This window comes from Myotis lucifugus, unplaced genomic scaffold (genome assembly GCF_000147115.1).
Source record: "Myotis lucifugus unplaced genomic scaffold, Myoluc2.0 scaffold_61, whole genome shotgun sequence".
Classification (NCBI taxonomy): Eukaryota; Metazoa; Chordata; class Mammalia; order Chiroptera; family Vespertilionidae; genus Myotis; species Myotis lucifugus.
The window spans coordinates 5,217,173-5,244,376 of NW_005871109.1; the positions used below are offsets into that span (position 1 = coordinate 5,217,173).

At 38.5% G+C, this 27,204-nt stretch overlaps 1 protein-coding gene across 1 annotated transcript in view; it reads left to right on the forward strand.

Moving 5' to 3' along the window:
- STK33 (serine/threonine kinase 33) overlaps positions 1-27,204 on the forward strand; it is a 53,037-nt gene that overhangs the window by 14,043 nt on the left and 11,790 nt on the right. The window contains exons 7-11 of the mRNA XM_023754595.1: positions 863-947; positions 6,243-6,318; positions 11,369-11,481; positions 11,927-12,012; positions 23,993-24,199. Coding sequence (XP_023610363.1) covers positions 863-947; positions 6,243-6,318; positions 11,369-11,481; positions 11,927-12,012; positions 23,993-24,199 — 567 coding nt within the window. The remainder of the gene's footprint in view (positions 1-862; positions 948-6,242; positions 6,319-11,368; positions 11,482-11,926; positions 12,013-23,992; positions 24,200-27,204) is intronic.

A 27,204-nucleotide genomic window follows, 5' to 3' on the forward strand; every position in this document is an offset into this window, starting at 1 on the left:
CAGGAGGCCTCCAGTGCATTTGTATTGATTCTGTGTTTTTTCCTGTTAATTTGTTTCTTGTCGTTTTTAACAGTGTAGTCATTGTTTCAATTAGTACACTCTAGAAACACAAAGGAAATAACAAAGAAAATATAGTATTTACCAGAGATATTGCTTTTTTAAATAATTACAAAAGGGGGGAGTTTCTGTGAGTGCTGAAAAAGATAGTGATTTGCATTTATAACAGTGCTTCAAACTGAAACAATAGCCTGAGTGTCAGAAAAATAGATAATAAACACAAGGCCAGAATGTAATTTACAGTGAAAGAACTTTTTTTAAAATACATTTTTATTGATTTCAGAGAGGAAGGGAGAGGGAGAGAGAGAAATGTCAATGGTGAGAGAGAATCATTGATCTGTTGCTTCCTGTATGCCCCCCAGTGGGGATTGAGCCTGCAACTCAGGCATGTGCCCCTGACCAGAATCGAACCCAGGACCCTTCAGTCTGCAGGCCAGTGCTCTATTCACTGAGCCAAACCGGCTAGGGCGTGAAAGAACTTCTTAAAAATAACTTTTATTTGAAAAAAAAGTTAAATGCCTTTTCTCAAGATTTCACTTCCTACATTAAACTGGTGAATTTAACGACAAGGAATGAACAATCACCAATCTGGGTTTTTTCTCAAGATTTGAGAAACCAGGCTTCTCTGTACCAAGTTCCTTCTTCCCAGAGAGGGTGCGTGGGGAGGGAAAGCGAGGTCCTTATTAGTAATACAAGTAGAGCCCCTCCATCCGGATCCCTGAATTAAATGCAATTACAGAATCCTACCTTCAGAATGGGTGGCGCTGGGACAGGAACACAGGTGACTCTGAGTTTCTTCTTGTAGGTGACTGATTTTGGCTTAGCGGCAAAGAAGCACGGCGGGAGTGAGGCCATGCTGCAGAGCACGTGTGGGACTCCTACCTATATGGGTAAGTCATTAGACTATTAAAATGTAGAACAAGTAACGTGGATTAAAACTTGAGCAATTTGATTTTGCTGTCATGACTTAATGGCCCTGCTCAAGCTACATTTTTTATTAAGGTCAAATAATTTCAGTTGTGTTAGTGTTTGTCTCATAATTTTTACCTTCAAAGATGGTAGAGTTTGTTTCTCTGGGTTCTTCTTACAGTTGTTTATTTCTCTTAAGTAATCATACCCCACACTTAATTATTGTTTTTGTCAATTCATGCTAAAATCATGTGTGTGTTTTGCTTCTTTCCATTTTTTTTAATACAATTTCATTGCCATCAAATAGGTTTTCACAAAGAATACTGATTGAATATATTTGTAAAACAGCAATTTCCATTTTTTCAAATGCGAATTTTAACGGCTTTACTAAAGTATAACTCAAATACCATAAAAAATGTACCATTCAGTGATTTTGCATACATTCAGGAGTTGTGAACCATCACCACAATCCAGTTTTAGAATAATTCTACCCCCAAAAGTTGACTCATGCCTATTTGCACTCAATCTCATACCCACTCCCACCCCAGGTAATCACTCCTCTTTTTGTCTCTGTAGATTTGCCTTTTCTGAGCATTCCCTGTAAATGGAACTGTACAATATGTAGTCTTTTATATCTGGCTTCTTTCCCTTGGCATCATGTTTTTGAGGTCCATCCTTGTTGTAGAATGTGTCTGTAGTCTGTTCTTTATATTGCTGACAGTTATCCGTTGTATGGATATGCCACAATTTGTCTATCCATTTGTTAGCTTATGGGCATGGGGGTTGTTTGGGGCTATTATGAATAATGCTATTATGAACATTCATGTACAAGTTTTTCTATGGCCATATGGTTTTATTTTCTTGGTGTAGATACCTAGGAGCGAAATTGCTGGGTCATATATTATTTATGTTTAAATTTTTAAGAAACTGCCAATGATTTTCCAAAGTGGCTGTAACATTTTAGCTTTCTATTAGCAATGTATGAGGGTTTCAGCTTCTTCACATTCTTGCTGACACTTGATATTACCCGTCTTTTTAAATTATAGCCAATCTGGTATCCCATTGTGGTTTTAATTAACATTACCCTAATGACCAATGATGTTGAGCACCTTTTCATGTACTTATTAGTTATTTATGAACATATCTTCTCTGATGACATGTCTATTAAAATCTGTACCTATTGAGATGATCACATATTTTTCTCTTTAAATTTATTAATGAAATAATTACATTAATGACTTTTTAAAATGTTGAACCATCCTTGCACTTTTGAATTTAACCCCACGTGGTTGAATATACTGCTATATTCAAATTGTCACCACTTTATTTTAAGAGCTATGAGTGGAGCTTTCTTTCTTTTGTGTGGCCTTGTCTTTTTTGATGTTAGGGTTATGCTGGCCTCGTTTAAACAAAAATAAAACATTTTCACTTTTTATATGTTCATGAACCATTTAAGTAGTAGAAATGATCTATTCATTTGTTTGATGAAATTTCATCTTAAAATATTTCATCCTGGTACTCTTTGGGGGATGAAGTTTCTATTATCTTATCAATTTATTCTAGGTTATTCAAGTTTTTCACATCTTTTTAAATCATTTTTATAATTTATGCTTTTAAGAAAATTGTTTATTACATTGAGATTTTCCATTTTATTGGCATAAATATGCAAGTGTATTCACTTAAAATTTTCAGATTTTCCTATGTATTTGTGGTTATATCCCCCTATGGATTCCTAATATTTTTTAAGAAGGCAGCATGATGCAATATTGGTAATATGGTCTCTGATGTCACCTGGCTAACTCAGAATTTCAGTTCTTTCATTTACTATCTAATTAACCCTAGGCAAACACAATTTTGTCACAATTTCTATATCATGTAATAGGGATTATGTCACTCATTCATCAAAAATTTTTTGAGGATCTTTTTTGTATTAGACACTGGTCTAGATATTGGGAATACAGTGGTAAACAAACATAAAAATGTCATGTTGGCAAAATCATTAAACAAGATAAAAAAGTAAACTATCTGCTATATTAAAGAGCAGTGCTAAGGGTGAAAAATAAGACAGGGAAGGGGAGAGGACATATTTAGGATGGTAATAATAATATCAGGTTGACATGAGAATTAAATGAGAAAATGTATGTAAAGTGATTAGCACAGTACATGGCACGTGGTGCTCAGTTTCAGCTCTTTTTTTGGTCATTTTTTTAATTGATCAAATTTGTTAGTGGTTGGGCCAATTTATTGGGATTTCAAAGGACCAGTTCAAGTCTAAATTTTGGTTTGCTTTTTCATTAATTTCTGCTTTTTATCATTCTGGATTCCTTTTTCTACTTTCTTTTGGTTTATTTTTAGCTTCCTAAGCTAAATGCTTATTTATTTTCTGTCTGTTCATTTTCTAATAAATGCATTAAGGTTATGTATTTTTTCTCTGAGTATTTCTTTGATAATTTCTTTTCTTTTTAAAAAAAATATATTTTATTGATTTTTTACAGAGAGGAAGGGAGAGGGATAGAGAGTTTGAAACATCAATGAGAGAGAAACATCGATCAGCTGCCTCCTGCACACCTCCCACTGGGGATGTGCCCGCAACCAAGCTACATGCCCTTGACCAGAATTGAACCCGGGACCCCTCAGTCCTCAGGCCGACGCTCTATCCACTGAGCCAAACCGGTCAGGACGATAATTTCTTTTCTTATATACAGTGTCCAAATTGTACAGACTCTTGTAGTTTTAGTCTTCTTCTTTGGTTTGAGAATTATTTAGAAGTGCTTTTAGAATTTCCTAGGTGGTTACGATGTGTTTGCTGCTTATGTGGATGTGTGTTAGTTTTCCTAGCCTTTTGGTTTCTCTGTCTGGTTTTCCTCATTGTAGTAGCAATTGTGACTTAAAGCTTTACCAACTTTTAGGAATTTTCGTTATGATTGAACACGTGATTGTTTCTGTAAATGTTGCATTGGGTATTTAGAAATATGTACATTCCTGGTTTGTTGAGCATAAGAATTTCTTCATGTTTGTGCTAATAAAATCAAATGTGATACCTTTGTTATTTAACTTTTCATATTTTTAATTTAATTTTGCTTGTTGCTTCTCTTGATTTCTAAGAGAGAATGTTATTAAAGTCACCCACCAAGATGGGGCTTTGAGAAATTCTTTTTGTACTTTTAGATTTGTAAAAAAATCTACTTTACTGAGATATAATTTATGTACAATAAAATGTGCAAATATTAAGTGTAAAGTTCAGTGAGTTTTGAGAAATGCATACACTCGTATAATCACCACCCCAAAGAATTTATAGAACATTTCTGTCGCTCAAACAGTTCCTCTGTGTCCCTCTCCGTCAATCCCCCATCCAGACCCCGGCCACCGCTGATGGTTTCTATCACCTTAGCTTAGTTTCGCTGGTCTAGAACTTCATAGAAATTGAATTATACAGTATATATGGTATATATTCTTTTGTCTGTCTTCTTTTGTTCCATGTAATGATTTTTAGACATATTAGTAGTTTATTCTTTTTTTTTTAACTGAGGAGTATAGAGTTCATTGTTTTTTGCCTAGTTGATGCATAAAGTTTCAAACTTGTTTTATCTTATTTGGGAAAAGGCTACTTTAGATTCTGTTCATATCCTCCTGTTGGCAAAAGACATCTGGTCTGTAGTTATATGGGGAAAATATACCAGGCACCCTGAGTTTTATGCCTGCTTATTAGTCGTCGACACTGATAAGAAGTGAGAGAACAAGAGAGAAGACAGATGGTTTGTAGAGCTTTGCTGACTTTCTAAATGGCTCCTTGACACAGTTATTCTGGCCTCTGCCCCCCTGTGAGAGCTGTGATGGCAGTGCAGGGGAAATCCCCTGATACTTAAGAGGACGCTGAAAGATGAGGGCCAGCATCGGGCCCCTGCTGTGTGTGTGTGTGTGAGGCACCTGTATGGAGATTCTTCATGGAATCTAATCCCAGCTTTTGCCCTTGTCATAGACATGTGGCCAAGGAGCAGCTGTAATGAGTCCATATTTAAAGAGTTTAAGCAGAGTTAAAGAACACAAGTAATTGCTTAAAGAAAAATATTAATTAGTTAACTTTCAATGATTTGAAGATGAAATATTCAGATTGTTATTTATCTGTGGTAGAGCCTTTCTCATTCCTTCTTCAGTTTACTTTTTAACTTTTTTGTTGTTTTTTAGCTCCTTTAACAATAAGAAGAGGAAATGAAATTCCATTTGCTTTTAGTAGTTATAAAAGGGGTTTGTGTATAGGTGAGGGAGATTGAAACTGTTTTCTAAAATAAAAAACACCTTTGTAACTTTAGGCAAGTCACTTAATATATCTGAAACTTAGTTTCATCGCTGACAAAGTGAGTCAAATACCTACATACCCATCTCACAAGATACTTAACATAATTTATACAAATAACATGATTTATACAAAAGTACATTACAAATGTTAAAGTTTTATTGAAATATATCTATTATTTTTATATTTATAACTGTTCTATTCTTCCTTTTTCTTAAAGAAAGATATTTGATTCCTTACTGCAGAGGTGAAATATCATATGTGACTTTCTTGAAAACCAGCCATTATAAAAAAAATCTAATTGTTAAAAAATGTGCTACTTTAAAGTAAAAAAAAAAGTTCTATTTTGAAAGATTGTTTAGAGGATCCCTATTGTGTGCATGTTGTACAGTGAGAAGCAGAGTCAGGAGTCCTGAGTCTAACTGGCTTTTCGACCCAGTTACGTGGTAGGAACTCTCTGTCTCAGTTTTCTCATCTAGAAAACACGGGAAACAATCCATATTCTGTCACAGGAGTGCTGTGATTTTATTATTATTTTACTAACGTGAATTACAAGCATTTCTTGTAGTTTTTCTGTGAGTGCAGATTTCCACATATTGGGCTTGCTTTAAATTATATCCACTTAAGGCATGCATTTAATTCTATTTTTGGAAAAGGACTGAGATATTGTCGTCTTCTGCCATAACTACACGATCATCGCAAAGTCATTTCTTAACAGTTCCAACGGATTGAAGAGTAGTTGTACACATAGTCATACCGTTTGTGCCATCGTTCCGCCAGAAGCTAATGACAGGAGTGGGGACACAGCTACATCCATTGTTAAGGCCCGTGCATTATTCATTTAACATCTGCTGTTGGTTCTCTTTCTCCCTGTGGGGGAATAAATTACAGCACATCAGCACATTTTTCATGCTTTGTGTTTAAGCATTTAAAAGTCATTGATTGTATTATTGATACTATTTTATTCCTGCTTGTTTGGCAGCCCCTGAGGTGATCAATGACCACGACTACAGCCAGCAGTGTGACATTTGGAGCATAGGTGTCATCATGTACAGTTTGTAAGTAGCCCGATAAACATGCTGTTTAAAATGAATGGTTTCTAGCAGGAGAATCATGTAGACTTTAAATTAAAACTAAACAATACGTTTTTAAAAAGTGACTGAAGAAACCATTGGGCAGTCCCTCTTAAAGCTCTCTCATTCGTTGTCCGGCACATGCGTTAGGTATTTTTTAATACTATACATTTATAACTTTCAACTTTGCTTCCTACTGACCTGCAAATGCTACAATGCACTGTATGATCTGGGCCAGGTGAAAAGCTTGCCTTAAAACTTTCTGATCCTTTGCTACAAACCCCGCTTCTTTGTATATTGTCAAGAGATTCACTCATAAGAGCCCATCATGTAGCGGAGGTCCTGGGACCCGGCACTCAAGCCCGCCAGTGTGACGGGTGGGCACTAACCAGAGGTTCGGCCAGAGTCCCCATATCGCATGCCTCTGGGTCTTTGCTCATGCAGTTCCTTCTGCCTAGAATGTTCTCTTTCTTTTCTGCTAACCTCTCTCCTAGCTGTGCCAGGGCAAAGATTAACGCCTTGTATCTCCCTAATTCCTACTCTACCTGGGTAGAGTTACTATGTTTATTATGTATACTTTCCCAGACGATGTAAGGCAACATATAAAAATGCATTGAAAGAAAAACAAAATAATAAAATAAGAATATTTAACCAGGAAGGTTTGCACATGTGTAAATTTGAATGAGTTAATTGCTCACTTCTCTGTGTCCTCCTAGCACTTTTAAAAACGAGATTATAATGTGATATAATTATTGTATTATGTGTATTGTGTCTATTTTCCTTGCTCTGAATTCCCTGAAGGACAGACATCGTGTTTATCTTTGCATCCCTGGTATCTGGCACAATAGTAGGCATGCAGTCAGTGCTCAATATAAGTTTGTTAAATCGAATTAAAGTGAATTTTCTAAGAGGTGCCCTGAAAAGTTACTGACCATTGGTCTGCCTCTTGGCGAACATGAACATTTTTATGTTGATGCAACATTAGTTTTATGGTCATATTGAAGATGTCACTGTGTACTGCCTCTTCCAGATCTTTTCTAAATATTGACATCACAATAGTCACATTTTCAGTTTTGTGAAATGGAATGCACAGGCAGTGGAAATAGGATGATGTGATTATAGCTGTAACTCAGATGGTCAACATACATTAACTGCTTAGGTTGCATAGAGTATAAATGTATTCACAAAATGTTGATCATTGTTTTGTGCTGGTTAGAATCATGTAAAAATTCAGAGCCTTAAGTCTTTAATTAAAAATGTAACCATTTTGCCCCGCTGGAGTGGCTCAGTTGGTAGGTTGCCAGTTCAGTTCCTGGTCAGGGCACACACCTGGGTTGCGGGTTTGATCCCTGGTTGGGCATGTATGGAACGCATCTGATTGATGTTTCTCTCTCACATCGATGTTTCTCTCCCTATCCTCTCTCTCTCTCTCTCTCTTTCTCTCTCTCTCTCAAATAAAAAAAAATATATTAAAAAAATATATAACCATTTTAACTTAGTGTTTTACACTCTCAAGACTTTCTAGACAACACAAGTCAAATTATAGGTGTAATCTAATATTACACAATTCATGTGTTTGCTGCCTTCTCAATTCTAATTTGGTGTGAAGGAAAGTGATAGTGTATTAATATGTTAAAATTTTTCTCTTTCTTAAAGATATAATTTTAATTTTTCTGTGTCAGACCATGGCTGCATCTCACCACAAAGGACACCTGTTTTCTTTACAGTAGACTCTTACTTAGCTAATCAGTGCCTATTCATTAACCTGCCTGAGCCCAGTGGTCTCATAGATAATTTCCTCACCCAGGCACAGACATATTACCTTCTCCAGGGGGTTATTTTCTTGTTTGTCAGTTACTGCTGATTTATTTCTACTTAATTGGACAATGATAACATACTTCTTCAAGGTGAAATTAACATAAATATTCTTTATGTGTGTATCTGCTGCTGCTTTGATTCCTGTGAATGCCACAGAAAATAATAGGGAAGCTTTAAGAGACATTTTTCATGGCTTGGATTTCCTTTTCTGGATGTGCAGAAAATTGCTATCATAAAATTTCACATGCTGCTGATTGACCAACCATTAGATACATTCTTGTGTAAGTAAAATTGGAAAGGACGGAAAAAAGTGGAATTTTAGAAACGTAGCCCTTAAGCTATAGTTGCATGCCAGCCAGGCAGTGCGGGAGCAGCTAAGGAATTGGTAAATGTGCATGTCCCTGGTTATTAGCAGACTCAATGAGCTGGGCTCTGCTGGCCTATGCTTGTTACAACAGATAGTAATTGTCCATAAGACCATTTTTCTGGCTCTTTAAAAATTGCATTTTAAAAATAAATAATAGGTAAGTAAAATCAGAGAGAGAGGAGGGTCAGGATGAGCTAAAGCAGTAAAAAAAGTATTAAAATAAGAGTTTGTGGAGCAATTTGGTAAATACCTATCTATTTCTTAATAAGAACCTGTTGGGAAATGAAAAGCCAATATTGTCCATCCTAGCTTGATAAACTAAGATGAAAACAAGTTTTTCTCCTTATCATTTTCATGCAAAACATTTATCAAATTATACTTATTCAGAAAATGTTCATGGGAAAGACTTTTAAAGAACTTAAAGAAAAAAATCCATAGAAATGTAACTTTTGAGAGGCTTAGAGATCATTATACTTAAATACATAATAGACCAGCGCCTGGCTGGTGTAGCTAAGTGGTTAGAGCATCGGCCTGCTCACTAAAGGGTCATAGTTTCCATGGCAAGGGCACATACCTGGGTTGCAAGTTTAATCCCCAGCCCTGGTTAGGGCTCATGCAGAGACAACCAATCAGTGTGTCTCTCTCATGTCAATGTATGTCTCTGTCTCTCTCTGTCTTTCTGTCTCTCTGTCTCTTGCTCTCTCTCCTTCCCTTTTCTAAAAATCAATGGAAAAAATATCCTCAGGTTAGGATTCACCATAATAGGCCAGCATTTGGGAAGTATATAGAATTGCGCCCTTTTATTCTTTCAGCAGTAAATGCAAACTATGCAATCTCGAGAGGTGAAGAATAGACACACAGAGTGGCCTCTGTGATGAGTCCGGGTCCACCTTCTGTCCGGTTGTCGCTGGGAAAACCTGGTCATTGTACACAGGGCTGCTCTCCAACGTCGGGGTGGACAGTAATGAGCGTGGCTAACATTTGTTGAGAGTGGACGATGAAGAAGCAAACTCAACTTTTAAGCATGTTTTTGTAGTTTGGGACTGGATTGTCTACTGAAGCACAGGCGTGCCATGCGCTTTGTGAAGTATAGCACAATTTTTCCTTTTAAAAGATTGTAATGACTCACAGTTCTATGTTCTAGAACAGTGGTTCTCAACCTTCCTACTGCCGCGACCCTTTAATACAGTTCCTCGTGTTGTGGTGACCCCCAACCATAAAATTATTTTCGTTGCTACTTCATAACTGTAATTTTGCTACTGTTATGAATCGTAATATAAATATCTGATATGCAGGATGTATTTTCATTGTTACAAATTGAACATAATTAAAGCATAGTGATTCATCACAAAAACAATATGTAATTATATATGTGTTTTCCGATGGTCTTAGGCGACCCCTGTGAAAGGGTCGTTCGACCCCCAAAGGGGTCGAGACCCACAGGTTGAGAACCGCTGTTCTAGAATGTGCAAACAAGCTCCTGTTCATACATCCTGCTCACGGTGGTACTGGTGTTGGTCATTATATAAATACTCAGCTTTCACCTTTCAGACTGAAGGGTGAAATCATCATCATCTGATTTTTCTCATCCAGACCTTCTTCATTTTGTATACTATTTTGGGAGAGTGTAATCATTTTAATGGATTTATTTTTTAGCTTTGACTCAGAGCCTGTAGACATTCCCAGGGTTATTCCTGGTTTAGTCTTACTGACATGTGTACAGTAGTTTACCATGGATTAAACTCTTACATGGTCACTTAGACTCTGATGATGCGTATTAGACTCTGCTAATTCATTATATTTTTCCATAAGTTTAGTGTGGATTATGTGCTTTAGGCATTGCATTGTTCTTGCTCACAATAAAGTGTGTCTCCTCCATTATCTGCAACTATTACTGTGTACACACCTTCCTGTATTATAACCCCATTTAAGCTTAGTGTTTCCCCTCCTGGAAGAGCTTTGGGTCATTTGCAGATCTGGAGGATTCAGTGTATACAAGAGCCCAGCACTGACCTCGCAAAACCCCTTTGCTTCCATTTCTGCATCCAGAGAGGTACCCACCTCTTCCTGTGTGTATATTGCATGCCACTGAGTTGGCTCCGACTCTGGGAGGCCCTTTGAATGACTGAGTCCACAATGTCCTGTCCTCACCAACCCTGCTCAGCTCCTGCAGACTCATGCCATTTCATATTTGCTTTTCCTCTTTTCCTGCTGCCTTCAGTTTTTCCAAGCATTGTTGTCTTTTCCAAAGACCCCGTCTTCTCTTACCGTGTCCCACGTAGAACAGCTTCAGTTTTGTCATTTTTGTCTTAGGCTTAATTTGCTCTAAGACCCATTTGCTCACCTTTCTGGCAGTCCAGAGTACATAGAGATTTTGTCCAACGTATTTCAGATGAATCCGTTTTTTCCCTCTCAGCCTTCTCCACTGCCCAGCTTTCACATCCATGCATATCATTGGGAACACGAGGGTGTGGATGAGCTTAGCCTTGGTCTCTAATGACACATCTTTGCTCTTGAGGACCTTCCCTCATTCTTACACTTCTGCTCTTTCAAGTCTCAGTCTTCTCTTGATTTCTTGGAAATCTTTTATTTTTAAATTTTTATTGTATTTATGGGGGTGACATTGGTTAATAAGATTGTATAGGATTCAGGTGTGGTCTTCATTTGAATTGGTGACTAAACCAAGGTAAGCAAAATCTTTAACAGTTTCAGTGTCTTCAGTTCTATCCTGCTTCCTGTCCTTTACTTAAATATGAAGCACCATTACTCCCAAGTCCCGTGGAAACTTAATTTTTAATAGCCTTATTTTGGTTTTTAAAAACCTAAAGAAAATGATTGCCTTTGTTGTAGGTTATGCGGAGAACCACCCTTTTTTGCAAGCTCAGAAGAGAAGCTTTTTGAGTTAATAAGAAAGGGAGAACTGCGTTTCAGTGATCCAGTGTGGGATTCCATAAGTGATTGTGGTAATATAGATTTGTTATTGTTTACCAAAGCAAATATATGTAACATAAGAAAGTTTGCTAGTAATTCAGATACTTTAACTCTCTGTTTAGTCTTTAAATTTATTTGTAGAAATAACACTATTTACTTGTGGAAATAGTGGTATCTTCACTGTGATTGTTACAGTCAAAACTTCCAATCAAAACAGAATAGACTGAGTGAAAATTCAGGAGAAAATTTGCTGATTATCTAGTTAGTTTTTACTATAGAATATAAACCAGATACTCTATGTAATAAAACCTCACTATAGGCCTTACACTTTATTTCTTGGCCATTTATACTGATGATATTCGTTTTATAATTGGCAACTTTCCTTTATGTCCTACAGACCTAATTCTGAATCAATTGGAAATTTTTACTAATTGTAGTTAAGATAATAAGATATTCAGAAGTTTCCTTTATTTGCAGCTAAAAGTGTTTTGAAACAACTTATGAAAGTAGATCCTGCTCACAGAATCACAGCTAAGGAGCTGCTGGACAACCAGTGGATAACAGTAAGTCACAGGAGTACTTCTTTCTGTTGGACAGTCTTTCATTGCTTATTTCTTTTCTTTGGCCTTGTAGCTTATATACCATTTTTCTAAAAAAATAGTCAATTTGTCTCATCATCTGATTAGTTAAAAAAATTGAGTCTTGACACATTTCTGAAATGGGTATTTTCAAACTGCTAAAACTACTACCACGGCTGTTAGAGGTTTAAATGAACTTTGCTTTACTTCATGCCATGAAGATATCAAGTCCAGTAGGGCAGAGCTGAGAAGTGTCCACTATTAAAGCTGTGGAACAGTGAAGAGTCTGTATAGTCTGTAAAGCACTGGAACCACCCACTTCTCTTCAAAGAATCTTTGGGGACTCAGAAAAGCCAATGTCTCCTAACAGTGGCTGTTTGCCTAGCTTGCAATCTTGAGCAATCACTCATTTACATATTTTTTCCCCATTAGACTGAATTCCTTGACCCTGTGTCTTAACTGATCTTTGTGTCCCTGAACCCAGAACATTACCTGGATACTCTAGGAACTGTGGAAGAGGCCGCCACTTAGCTCTCAATATTTATTCTCCCTGTCTGCTATGGTAACGAAGATCCTGACTTTTAGCTGGAAACATTGCTGTCTGGTGTTCTTTGCTGGTTATCCCGTCTTTGCTAGTTATTGTGATGGTCAATGAGATCTGAGTGGAAGTAGTGCAGTTTCTGGGAAGTGTCCTTAAATGGAGGGGCTATGGCATTCCTCATGCCTGTCTTCTTTCCTGGAGACTGGAATACAGATGTGATGGCTGGAGTTTGAGTAGCCATATCGGAGTGGAGTCCATAAACTGAGGATGGCAGAGCAACACGATGCAAGGAACCAGGGCTGTAGCTCACAGAGCTGCCATTCCAGCCCATGACTGCCTCCCTCTAGACCTTTCTCTATGAGCAGGCAACAAACTTCCGTCACCTTTAAGACACTGCAGAATGTGCAATTGAACCTAGTACCCATTAATACAGCACTCAAATAATTGCTGAACGAGTCAGTGGTTCAGTAAATGAATTAGTCTGGAGGTATCTCCGAAAATGTCTGGGAACTGAGACTGGAGATTTGTCAAGACGTATAAGAATATTGCTGAGCAGTAATCATCTATGAAAAACATATTTTATATCTGTTACTTTGACAGTATGTTAGGTACTGGGAATATGTGACATGCCCACGTTGCAGTAGTATTTATTGTTGAGAGATGATGGTGGCTTAGACAGGACGGTAGCAATAGAGTTGAAGAAAAATGAATGTGATATCTATTTTTTAGGTATATTGACAGGATTTTGTGATGGATTAGATGAGAGATGAGCAGAAGGGAGGATTCAAGGATGACTCCTAGATTTTACGTTAACAGTTGGTTGGACAGTAGTACCACCAACTGAGATGTGGAAGCTTGTAAGAAAAACAGGTGTTTTTGTTTTGTTTTGTTTTGTTTTGTTTTGTTTTGGGTCTGGGGGAAGGATGGTGACTCAAGAGTTCCACATTAGATATGCTCTGTTTGAGATGCCTGTGTGGTATCCACATAGATAGATCAAATATAATTGAATACCTGAGTCTGGAGCTGGAAAAGTCTGATCTGAAACTATAGTTGTGGGAATCGGGAGTATATAGATGCCACATAAAGCTATTGGGCTGAAGAGAGAAATTGGGAAGAAAATACGGATAGAAAGGAAAAGAGACCCCAGCACCCTGCTTTTAGATACTCCATCATTTAGAAGAGGAGGAGCTAGCAATGGAGGCTGAGAAGGAGCAGCTGGTGAGGGAGGAGGGAAATTCTGAGAGCAGTGTCAGGAAAGTTAAGTGGGAAAGATGTTTGAGAAAGAAGCGAGAGCAGGCAGCTCACAGGTAAAGGCTGCTGAACGGTCAAGATGAGAATGAGAAGTTTCCATTGAAATGGCCAACAGAGAGGTTGATGGTGACCTGAAGGCCCAGATAAGTTTAGATACCATATCACTCTTCAATTTCTAATTACTTCTTTGAAGAATATTTTTTTCTCCAAGGGCTAAAAATATACTCTTCACTCAAAAATGGGTTATATCTGCCCTCTCTAATGACTACGTTGATCTCTCAAGTTATTCTGTGCAACACATATTTCTGGCCTAAGTAATTGTGCAAATGAGCTAGCAGCTAAATAGATCATTGCAAAATGTACGGAGTAGATTTGTAGTACAGCAAAATCAAAAACTGTAAAACAGATGGTGTGCCTTCGAATCTATTTCTTTTCAGCATCACACAACATTCGGGTTTGGCCATGTAATTATTTGTGTTCTAATTAGTACAGCTTTATTTCTGGCTTTGGTCATTTTTCCAGAAGTCTCCATTTTTGAGCCTCTGTAACATTTGTTCCTATGTAGTCTTTGCCAAGTGGTTAGGGAAGCGACAGATAGTGTGTACTATATTGGACTAAGGAGTTCAGTGTCTGAAGTTTAGAATTCCGGCATTTTATAAACTTCTAAAAGGCAACACTCTTTTCTTCTTAACCACTTGAAGTCTTATTTCCTGTAATTCATATCCTGTGTTTGAAATAATCTAAAGGGAACCTGTCAGTTCTCTCAGTGTCTTGCTGCTTTATAACCGGAGCTTATCTTTTGCAATATCTAACACATAGTAACTTTTTTTTTTCAAAGAGCTTTATTGGATAAAAAGTTTCTAGGGTTTAACTTATGTATTGTCCATTTTGAAGTATGGAACATATCTCAAGAGTATTCCGAGGAACGTTGTTTCTCTCTGTACATTTAAGTGAATGGAACTTAAAATAAACACATATTGTCATTCTGATTTCAAAAATCAAAAGATTAGATGTAAGGAAAAAGGCCAAGGGATGACTTTCCTATAAAGGAAGAGTTTGATGATAACTGGCCTGTCACCCTCCTGCATCCGCTTCTTCCCTTTGTCCTCTTTACTCTCAACAGTGGTACAGGAGTGTGTTCCCTCTTATTAGATAACTAGAGGCCCGGTGCATGAAATTTGTGCACTGGGGGGGGGTGTGGTGTCCCCTCAGCCTGGCTTGCCCTCTCTCACAATCCGGGACGCTGGCTCCTAACTGCTTGCCTGCTTGCCTGCCTGATCGCCTCTAACCACTCTGCCTGCCTGCCTGATCACCCATACCTACTCTGCCTGCCTGCCTGATTGCCCCTAACCACTCACCTGCCTTCCTGATCACCCCTAACCACTCGTCTGCCTGCCTCATCACCCCTAACCACTCACCTGCCTGCCTGATCACTCATACCCACTCTGCCTGATCACCCTTAACCACTCTGCCTGCCTACCTGATTGCCCCTAACTGCCTCTGCCTTGGCCCCTGCCACCGTGGCTTCATCCAGAAGATCATCTGGAAGGTCGTTTGGCTGTCCAGTCTAATTAGCATATTACGCTTTTATTATTATAGATTTCAGGTGCCTCTTGGTAGTCCTTCAAGTCCCCTGGTGACAACTAACACGAAGAATTTTAAGCAAGATTCCCAGGTATTTTTATTTTATTTATTTATTTTTAAGAATATATATTTTTATTGATTTCAGAGAGGAAGAGAAAGGGAGAGAGAGAGAGATGAGAGATAGAAACATCAATGATGAGAGAATCATTGATCAGCTGCCTCCTTCACACCCTCTACTGGGGAGGGAGCCTGCAACCCGGGCATGTGCCCTTGACTGGAATCGAACCCAGGACCCTTCAGTCCACAGGCTGACACTCTATCCACTGAGCCAAACCAGCTAGGGCTTTCCTAGGTATTTTTAATGCCTACTTATATTTAAGAACCCTCCTGTAGATTAAGGAAACCATTTTCTTCTACAGCTTGTCAAGAAGTAGTTTCCAGATTTGAGCTCTATTGGTATTATTCAGACAGTAATTCCTTCAACAGATTTTTTTTGGTGCCTACCATGTTTCAGGTACTGTGCTAGGTGATAAAATGTAGTTATAGACATATAGGACATGATCTCTGACATAAGGAACTCACAATCTAGTAAGGGAAACAAGTTATGTATAAGATACAATGCAAGGGAGAAATGATACATGACATAAGAAATTGCCAAATGATCAGAGGTACAGAGACAAGCAAGTGTGAAATCAGGAATTCAATTTGACTGGCAGATAAGATGCTTGAAGGAAAGAAGTGGGAAATGAGACTTTTAGAAAAGGAAAGAAAATTGTGTGGGGACTTGAATCTCAGACTAGAATTTTAACTTCCAGTCATATGTATATAGTGGAGACCAATTGTAGGTTCTTTGAAATGAAATTATTGTTATAATGTATAAGCCTTCCAAGATGGCTTATTTTACATGGGACAAGAGTCATTTAAATGTCTATATTGATTTTAACAAGTATTCTTTTATTTTAATCCATTGGGCACTATAGGGGTACAAAGATGAATAAAATAGTCTCTCCCCTGGAGTAATTTCCCACAAATTACAGGGTTTTGTGCATTTTGCAAAGGCACATGTACTCAGGGTGTAGAGGGTCTAGATTTTAGAATAATCTTTCCTAATGTGTGAACAAGGCTCTTGTTCATTGATTTTAAAATTATTATTCATGGATTCTCATTAGTTTTGACCTTTAGTCTTAACATATATACGCTACGTAAGCAAATGGAAATTTTCTGACGTCTAACTAATTGATGGATATTTTTTCCTACTATATATTTTCATCCTAAATATGTTAATACTCAACTTTTATTTTACTATACTTAGTTATTCTTAAATTCTGAATTATCCTATATAATAAAATCCTAATATGCAAATCAACCAAACGGCAGAACGACTGGTCACTATGATGTGCACTGACCACCACTGTGTTGAGCGTCTGCCCCACGAGAGGGATGCGACTGGTGGCGGCGATCAGGGGGGCGGGGCTGGCCAGCGGGCAGTGCCAGGCCGCCAGCCAAGGTAGGTGCCAGCAGAGGCCCCCCCCAATCGCCCCATCTTCTGGTTGCCCCACAGATGGCCCTGACTGCTGACCAGGCCTAGGGACCCTGCCCTATATATTGGGAACAGTCTCTTAGATTTAAAAATTAAAACCTGGCAAGGCTACTTTAACACTGAAAAAACAGGATGATGCAGCGATGACATGCGTGGACTCTGGCTTGCACATTTTGTGGTCAGCCCTGATTCTGACACATAACTGTGTGACAAAGCCAATTACTAAACATCTCTCTGCTTCAGTTTTTCCACCCATAAGATGGGGGAAATGGTACTACTGCCTCAGAAGGATCATGTTATGTACTACTTTTTATAATCAGGGCAAAAAAATCTAGCTGCCTATACAACAACAAGATGCCTTTCACCTGTATGAAAAGTATGGTCACTGATGCATGCAGTGTTTTGGATTGCAAGAGGGATGTCTGACTGCCGGTTTAGGCCCAATATCCCCTGAGGGGTCCTGGATTGCTAGAGGGCACAGGCCGGGCTGAGGGACCCCCCACCCCTGCATGAATTTTGTGCACCAGGCCTCTAGTGTATATATACACACACACACACACACACACACACACACATATATATATATATATGCTATTGAGGCCCTGCTTAAAGGTTTTTATAAAAATTATGTAAAGAAGCAGCTCATGAACCAGAAACCTTGGGGATTTATTCAATATTCAATGATTGATATATACTTAATAATTCAACAAATATGTACTGAATAGCTGTTATGTGGAGGACACAAGAAGGAATCTGGTACAGGCCTTTCCCACAGGTTTTCCACAGCCCAGTAGAGGGTTCAAAAGAAAAATTCAGGCAGAAAATGAGTATATAATGTGTGTATAAATATATACCCTACATATTACATATAGCCATATAGCATATAATAAAATATATCCAATTAGGTTTTAAAGAAGAGAGCTATTATTCCCTTCGGGGATTAAAAACTACTTAAAGTGAAGGTAGTATGTGATCTGGCTCTAAAAAAGATGGGAAGAAGCAGAAATTAATATTGGAGTCATGGTAAGAAGGGGGGTCATTCAGAATAGAAAGAACTTGACAAAGATTTAAAGACAGAAAACAAAAATAAGTGTATTCTGAGAATATGAAGTTTATTGGCCGTTCTACTTTTCCGGAACCTGGAAGACATGTAGGGGGGTTGTGGGAAATTCAGCAGGAGCACAGGCAGGGCTGTTTTCTGTAGACCTGGGCTTACACAGAGAGGACTTTATATCTCACTTGTTTTGACAGTGGGTCACTACTGGAAGGCACTGAAGTCCCAGGATCACAGCTGAGTTCACATGCATTTTCTCCTTTGTCTCCCTCAACCTGGAAGTTCCTTTGCTCTCTTTTCCAAAGTTTGTAGCTCACTCACCAGCAATGTGCCAGAGTTCTCGTTCTGCTCTGCATCTTCTCTGAGCCTGTTGCTGTCAGTGTTTTTAATTGAGACACCCTGGTAGACGTGCAGTGGCATCTCTCTGTGATTTTAATCTGCATTTTGTGAATTACAAATTAAATCAGTCACCTTTATTTATGCTTATTGGCTTTTTTATATCTTCTTTTGCAAAATGCCTGTTCAAGTCTTTCCCCCATTTTTCTATTCGGTTTTACCTTTTACTTCTTGATTTGTAGAGATTTGTTACGTAGTTTAGATCTAGGCCTTTTGTCATTCACAAATAAATACATGTGCAGTCACAAGATTGGAAGATGCTGACTTAAGAAAAGAGCAAGGGAAGGATTACTGCAAATCCTCACCCAAGCAGATGACTCTGAAAAAGAATAGATCATTGGAAATGCAGGGTCTTGAAACTGACCCCTGCAAACTATCCTTCCTCGATGGCCCTCGGAACATCTCCATTTGCAGCCAGATGCCCACACACATCAATTTGAGGAATGTCAGTTTGGAATATATTGAGTTGGCTTTTATTTTTCCAGCATTATTGAAATGTAATGCTATCTAATAAAGATGGGTTATGCAAATTGACTGTCACTCCATCACAAAGATGGAGGCGCCCATAGCCACAAGATGGTGGTGCCCAATCCCCTCAGCCCCGCCGGGGCAGTGGCAGGCAGGCGGTGCAGCTGGACCTGCCCCCAGGAGTCCTCCAGTCCTTTTAGTCCCGCCGGCGGAGAGCTGCCAAGTGGCCCTGCAGAGAGCAGACAGCAGGGCCTGCTTGCGGGTTGCCGCAGCGACCGGGAGAGCTGGCAAGTGGCCCTGCAGAGAGCAGACAGCAGGGCCTGCTTGCGGGTCACCGCAGCAACCGGGAGAGCTGGCAAGTGGCCCTGCAGAGAGCAGACAACAGGGCCTGCTTGCCCGTTGCCGCGGCATTGAGCAGGTAGGCCCTGCAGAGAACCACAGGGAGTGGGCCTAAGCCATCAGTAGGACATCCCCTGAGGGCTCCCGGATTGGAGAGGGTGTGGGTTGGGCTGAGAGGAATCCTCCGCCCCCCGTGCATGCATTTCGTGCACCGGGCCTCTAGTTGACATATAACATTGTAAAATTTAAGGTGTACAACATAATGACCTGATAAATGCATTTATTAGGAAATGATTACCACAATCAGTTTAGTTAATACTTCTGTCATATCACAGTTATAGGGTTTTTTTCTGGCAATGAGAACTTTTAAGATACACTCTCTGAGCAACTTAAGCACATGCCATACAGTATTGAAGGCTCAGCAACACCTCTAGCTAGAAGTTCTTAGCAGGCAATTGAAAATGTGTTTCTGGAATAATGGCAAATTACTAAATTTCTCAGGCTGTTTCCTCCTGAAGAATAGGAATATCAACACCTACCTGTCTACTCATGTAGTTGCTATACTCGTGGGGGGAAAAAATCAATGACTTGAAAAATGTTAAAGTGGCATACAATTGCTTACTTTAGTGGTTGTTATTACCTTGATATGCTGTTGCCTTGGCCTCATTGAGAACCATTAGGACATGTTTCGTGATTTTATTGGGTGCTATCAGTTCTTTGTGGGTATCTGCAACTTACATTATTTCTTTTCCTACTGTAATTTACATTAATTATTAGTCATATAAAATAGTTTAAATTAACCATGGTAAACAGAAAAAATAACTTTCTCCTTCCATTAACCTCATTCCCTCTTACTAAAGATAACTGTTGTTAAATCTCTTATGTGTTCTTTCAAAAACATTCTGCATATTTTGTGTATGTACTTTACCCAATGGGTTCATATTATGCAAACTATTCTTTTTTATCTAATATATCTTGGAAATATTTTCTTATTAAAAACAAAAACAAACCAGCATTGTATCCCCAACTCTGGATACACAATTATTTTGTAAATAATTCCCAGTGAATATACTAGTAGATCATTCAAATTGTTTCATATCTTTCCTATTACAAACAGTGGTACAATAAATGTCCTTGTAGCCCTGGCCAATGTGGCTCAGTTGGTTGGAGTGTCGTCCTGTACCCTGAAAAGTTGTAGATCCGATTCCCAGTCAAGGTACAAACCTAGGTTGTGAGTTCTATTCCTCATAAGAGTGCATCCAGAAGGCAACCAATCTATGTCCTTCACATCGATGTTTCTCTCTCTTCTTTCCTCCCTGTCAAAAATCAGTGAAAGACATATCCTTGGGTGAGGATTAATAGCAAAAATGTTCTTGTAAATATATATTTATATACTGTCAGCAAATCTATAGGATAAATTCTTAACAGTGGGCTGACTGGCCAGAGAATGGGCATTGCACACAGATTATTACTAATTTACTCTTCCATAAAAAGCAAGTAAATGAGAGAGCCTGTGTCCCCACACCCTCACCCTCACCCTCACCAACAAGGTATTAGCAAATTTAAATTATATCCATCTATTAGGTGAAAATTGGTATCTCATTTTGATTTGGATTTTGTATGTTTTTAAAAAATAAATTGACTTCCATTTTTCTATTGAAAAAATTATTCCTAGAAAGATTATAAAATGAAGTGCTCTAGCTATTTACAAAAAGTAGAAAATGGTGACTATAAGCTAAAGAACCAGACTGTTTCCTTTTAGTTTTGCCAATTTTATGTTATATAACATCTTACCCTAGTTCATACATATCATTCATTTATTTAAAAAATACCTATTGCCCTAGCTGGTTTGACTCACTGGATAGAGCATCGGCCTGCGGACTGAAGGGTCCCAGGTTTGATTCCGGCCAAGGGCATGTACCTTGGTTGCAGGCACATCCCCAGTAGGGGGTGTGCAGGAGGCAGCTGATCGATGTTTCTCTCTCATCGATGTTTCTAACTCTCTATCCCTCTCCCTTCCTCTCTGTAAAAAATCAATAAAGTATATTTTAAAAAATACCTATTGTTTACAAAATACTGATAGGCACTGTCCTTGAAAAGGCAAATTTTGTTAGATGAAGACATACATTTGGGTCTGCATTTGTGGAACCTGTCTACTAAAGTATTAAATCCAAATCTTAGTATCAGACCAATGCTTCTCCATGAATGTCCATATTTCCAGTTTTTCATAAAATAGTCTCAGCTATCAGTTAACCAAAATGTTGGTTTTGTACTTGTGATAGCCTCAGATTATCCACCTATTTCTGCTGCTTTCTTGCCATTTGCTCCTTCATAGTTGATGAGTTCAGTGTCTGGCCCCCTGAAAACAGCCAGCAAAGAGAGTTCAAGGGTCAGTGTTCTGATGGTGAGATGACATACAATCCACAGTGTCTGTCCTAACAATTCCACCCATTTTTGTTTGGTTCATTGGTTCATTTGTAATTTCTGTTGAACCTAGAACCCCGATGACACACAACCCTGGGCCACTTACTCATTGGTCAATCCAAGCATTTGATGTGATTCCGTTTGCAATTACTGGCAGCTAGAAGGGGAGAGTCTAGTAAGTTATTGGCTGGACTTTAGACAACAGGGAAAGTCTGGAATCGATACTATCATTTGTGCACAAATGGATATAGGAAGGAAAAAGTTAAAATTTTCCAAATAGTAGATTGTTTTTGAGGTGATAATGCTTCTATTCTAGATTCTTTGCTCTTCCCTACCATCTCTTTGGAATGACAAATAGGGTAATTTCATTGAGTACAAAGGCACTTTCCTTTAGGCATGTAGAGTGTTGGTCAAGCTCTTGGGTGTATGTGTATGTAAACTGAGCATTTGAGAGATTGCTAGAGAGGCCGATTCAAGATAATACAGGCAAGTCTTGCTTTGCACAATAGTGCAGGACTGTAAAACTAGTGCAGGTTGAAACTATGCACAGCAATTTAATCAATGGAAAAAATTAGATTATGCTGTGGTAACAAGTGACCCCCAAATCTCCATACTCTTGATGCCTTCCCCCCCACATTGTCTGGAAGGAGGAGAGTCCTCATTTCTGTGCCCACTCTAGGACCCAGGCTGAGGGAGGCCTCATTTCTGTGCTTTTATAGTTACCAAGGTAAGAATTAGGAACATGATGAATTGCATGCTATCTTTTAAAGTTTCCACCCTGAAATGATACATATCATTTCCAATCATATTCTACTGACCAAAACAAGTCACATAGTCATGTCTCAAAAGAGGTAGAGAAGTAAAATTCTACCATGTGCTTCAAAGAAAGGAATGTTGGGTGAGCAGCATTAGTAACTACTATAGTATCCAAAGAGTTGATTTATGGGGAGTAAATCAGAAAAGGTAATTGAGGATTGGGATTACAGACATACATGTTCGATTGTCTCTGCCTGATAGCGAAATAGTCAAGTTGAGGCAAAGTTGTATGTACTAGTCTTCCAGAACTCTGGACGCTGTGATTACATGAAAATTAGGGTTAAAGGTCAAGGAGAAGCCAGCAAGTTGTAATAGAGGCTAGATGGATCATAGGGATCAAGCAGAGTTGTTGACAGAGCCCTGGAGACCAGAGCTCATTCAGGTGAGAGCTCTGAGACTATGTCCCATTCTAAATGATTTCAACTCTTTTATGGTCTTTTAGCCTCTTTCTATGCTTTATTTACATGTAAGTTGAGAGCATCTCTGAAAGTTAACAGAGATGGCTCTCAAATTGAGCCTTGAAAGAAATGTAGGCCATGGGTTGGCAGAAGGCATGATTAGGGCATTCTGGAAGTAAATGGTAGAGGATGCATAAGTGCAGCGAAAAGTAGGGTACTATGAAACTGGTAAGAATATAAACCTTCTTAAAATAGAATGAAATAAAAGAATCACAGGGAATTGCTTGCATAACTAGATCCTCATTTAGTCATTACTACTTAATGTTTGCCTTTAACCACAAATACATTAAACTTTACAAATCCTCAACAGTATACTCAGATGGTGGCTTTTAGAGTACCCTGTCTCATAGTATTCTGTGTCATTGACGTTTAATGCTTCAATCCACCCACATACCAAATTCATTCACTCCATAGCTGTACTTACATCTGAACTTTCCATTTTCATCTAAATGTGATCCAAACTTTCTCTACTAGTCTGAGTTATGAGAAAAAGTATTTAAGACAAACCTAGTCTAGCAGAAACATTTGAGACTGCATGCATGGATTTCTTGGCATTAAATGGAATATTATATTTGAGAACAAGTGAGTAATATAAAGTAGTCAATTTTGGTATTGTATTGTCACATCTGGGATAAAAACAATGCACTGAATCAGTTATAAATCAATTGACCACCTTATATCTAAATCTCCCAGTTAACTAAGAGCTTTCAAATCTAACATCTATATTCTTGGACACAGAACTTGACTAATCAACTTAAGTTAGATTTTTTTACCTAGACACTTCGGTATTCTATAGCCTTGCCCTTAGTGTGGGACCCACCAGACCTTGGGGAACTCCTTTCATCCTTTCTGCTTCCCTTTTACTTTTGTAAGAACAGGGCTATAAGGAGGCCTTTGAATCCAGGGAATTGCCCTGTCATGCCCTTTCATACAGGGAGGGTGCTCCAATAGGTATCACCAGTTTTGCCATTTATTCAGCATTATAATTTTCCTACGTGACTTACAGAATTTGGGAGAATATATTACTAAAAGATTAAGACTCCTTTGAATTTTCCAGACTGTTTATAACACCAAAAATCATTGTTTAACATTAGGGCAATACACTTTCTTCGGTGAGACCTACCAATGTGTTAGAAATGATGAAAGAATGGAAAAATAATCCAGGAAGTGATGAGGAAAGCACAGCAGATCAAAAGAACAAGTTGTCCAATCAAGAAAAGTTGGAAGGTTACCGACTCGGCAGAACCAGCAAAAATGTCCAGGCTGTCACTAGCAATTCAGAAGAAGAGGATAGAAAACAGGTAGGAAGAACAATTGTTTCATTTCTCCAGCTCTGTGCTTTTTGTTGTTGGTTTCTAATGAAGGCCCTACATGATAAAGCAAGGAAAGTTCTGGTTTGAGATCATCATGATTCAGCAATGTGGCCAAAATGTTTATTTCCAGATCTCTGATTATATAGGGCAGGGTCTGCAAAGGCAGAGAGAATAAATGTTTTAGATTGTGGGAGCCAGGAGAGTCTCTGTCGCAACTTCTCAACTCTGATGTTGTAGCATAAAAACAGGCGTAGGCAATTTTTGACACAAACAGAATCAGGTGGTGTGTCAGGTTTGGTCCATGGGTCAAAATTAATGATTTTTTACTTTACCAGGCCATACAGTTTAGAATGAGTTTATGTATTACCTAGAAAAAGAGTTGTTTCATTATCCAGTTAATTGTTTATAATTTATGATACCTAAAACTATTTATGTAGGGTTATTGTTTTACCTTGTTAGATCTAAATATAGTCTTATTCTTTTTGGTGAATAAAATTTCATAACATTTTGATTAATTCTAGATTGCATTCTACTGACTAGATATCCTGACAATTTACCCAAATGGTTTTCTGTGTTTGTGGAAAAGTTTTCTGCATGTTTGTTTTCTTTCTTGTCTTGAAATCTAATGAGCACATTGTAGCTCTTCTTTAATAATTGAGCATCCTTCCATTGGGGGCTGTGTTCACCTGAGGGCAGCCCAGACTTCCTGTGAGGAATTGCTGCTTTTCGGTTCTCTGAAGCCCAAAGCTGTCAGGGAGGAGAGGGACTGGGAGGGTGAGTCCTGAGGAAGGTGCAGTGCTGCTGGCCCACACCTCCGTGCTAAGAATCCCAGCAGAAACTGGCAGAAAGAGACCTAGTAGAGTGATGGATTGATTTTGATGTACTGGTTGGGAACTTCTTCATCCACTTGCTAGCAAATGTCTAGATAATAAACTTGACATTTAATGATTCAGGTATTTTGAAATAATCATATTTTTGCCATAATATAAACATAAGTTTATTGAATTCCCTTCATCCTCTCTAGTCTGTTAACAGCTCCTGCAATGCTGAGCAGCTGTGTGTATTTTATATTTTTGTTAAAATAATATTTTAAAAACCCATGTTTGCATTTCCTTATTGAACATAGTTTGAAGATTTTCCTATTAGTTGGCTTATCATTTTATATACCACACATAACACACACACATATTTACATACTCATAGTCATAGATTACACATATACACTCATATGCATCACATGTATACAAACACAAATACATATACACGCATACACACATTATCTTTTGTAGTCTTGGGTTATATCTATGTTTGTCACTGAATCTGGCATAAAATATTCTGTGAACCAAATGCTTGGTTATCTTCCATCACCTTTTCCATTGCTCTGTCACACACCTGCCCTCTCCTCCTCACACTCCAAGTCGCAAAGTGATGGGACTTGCTATGCTGTTCTCAGCCACTTCCAACTAAGGAGCAGAAGAACTGGAATTTGAGGTGCTTATAGACGATAGAACTATACCCACTGGGTTGAAATTTCAAGAATATAGATTTCACCCTGGCTGGGTAGCTCAGTTGTTTAGAGCGTCATACCAATACGCCAAGGTTGTGAGTTCAATCCCCGGTCAGGGCACATACAGGAATCAATCAACGGGTGCATAAATGGGTAGAACGACAAATCGATGTTTCTCTGTCTCTCTCAAGTCAATCAGTACACTTAAAAAAAAGAATATAGATTTCTATTCAGCAGAAAGAACTTTTCCACAATCAGAGCTCACCTGCAATAGAACAGGCTGGACCATGGAGAGTAAACTCCACCCTCCCAATCACTGGAAGCGTTCAGGCAGACCCTGGAACGCTGCCTGTAAATGCCGTAGCAGAAATTCCTGCCAGGTGGGTGGGACTTGCCCTGGAAACCGAGGAACCACTAAGGAACGTTCCCATGCTTAGGTTGGGCTGTGATATCTTTGGGAATTTTTCTGAAAAGTGTTAGCCCTTAAAAGAAAGAATTCTGATTATTTAATCTACTAAGTTTTTTCCCCCAAGGATTTTTGTGAATAAATATGCTACTTTGTTAATTGTATTGAAGTTGAGTTTATGTTAAGAAATTACTTATTTCCTTTCAAATCTTCATTAATGGCAAGTAGTGGTATATAAAGTTCTAAAGTGATAACTAAAAATAGGGTTGCCTCTATACAGGATTCATAGAGTACTTCATATTCTTAGGAGTGACATTTTAATTTTGTTGAAATTTATTCTACGCATATTGAAGTACTTCCCATGGGAAAATTTTGTTTGTTAAAATTATATTATAGGGACAACTTGATGTGATAATTTGAATAACTTATACCTACTAAATTAAGAAAGTGTATGTTTCTCTTTCCATTAAAATATTTGAACGTGGCTTTAATCCAAATGGAAATCTGCCAGCAGTTAGTGCTTTCCCCTGTATCACTGTTCTCTCTCCTGGAGGACCTGGTACACCGATTTGGAGCTCCTGGTCTTTTATTTCTCCCTGGCCAGGGAAGTCACCCTTTCCAGATAAGGGACAGAGCTCCTGGAAGACTAGCAGAGAAAGTGAGGATTTGTTATAAACAAAAACACGGAACTAAGCGCTCTCCTCTTTCCCGGAGTAGATGCGCCCTGGTTTCCAGTGCCTGGACCTTATGGGAGAATGCAGTCCGCCTCTCCGCACTGCCCATGTCCAGACCTCACTTTCTTAAACTTGTTTTCAAGTAGTTGGCCTTTGGCAATGTCCTTTCTGTTTTCCTTTTCATTTCTAACTTTTAGCCTATATTAGGTAATGGTATTCTTTGAGGACAGAGATGTTCTGTCATGTATATCTTGTGTTTTCCAAGCTGAGTATGTCTAGATAATGTTTTGTGTTATCAGTAACCCTCTGAACTCCCTACAGTGGGTCCTTAATCTGCTCACTCAGGTAGACCCAAGATTTTAACTCCTACAACAGCATTACACGTCTTCAAATGAGACACTTGGCA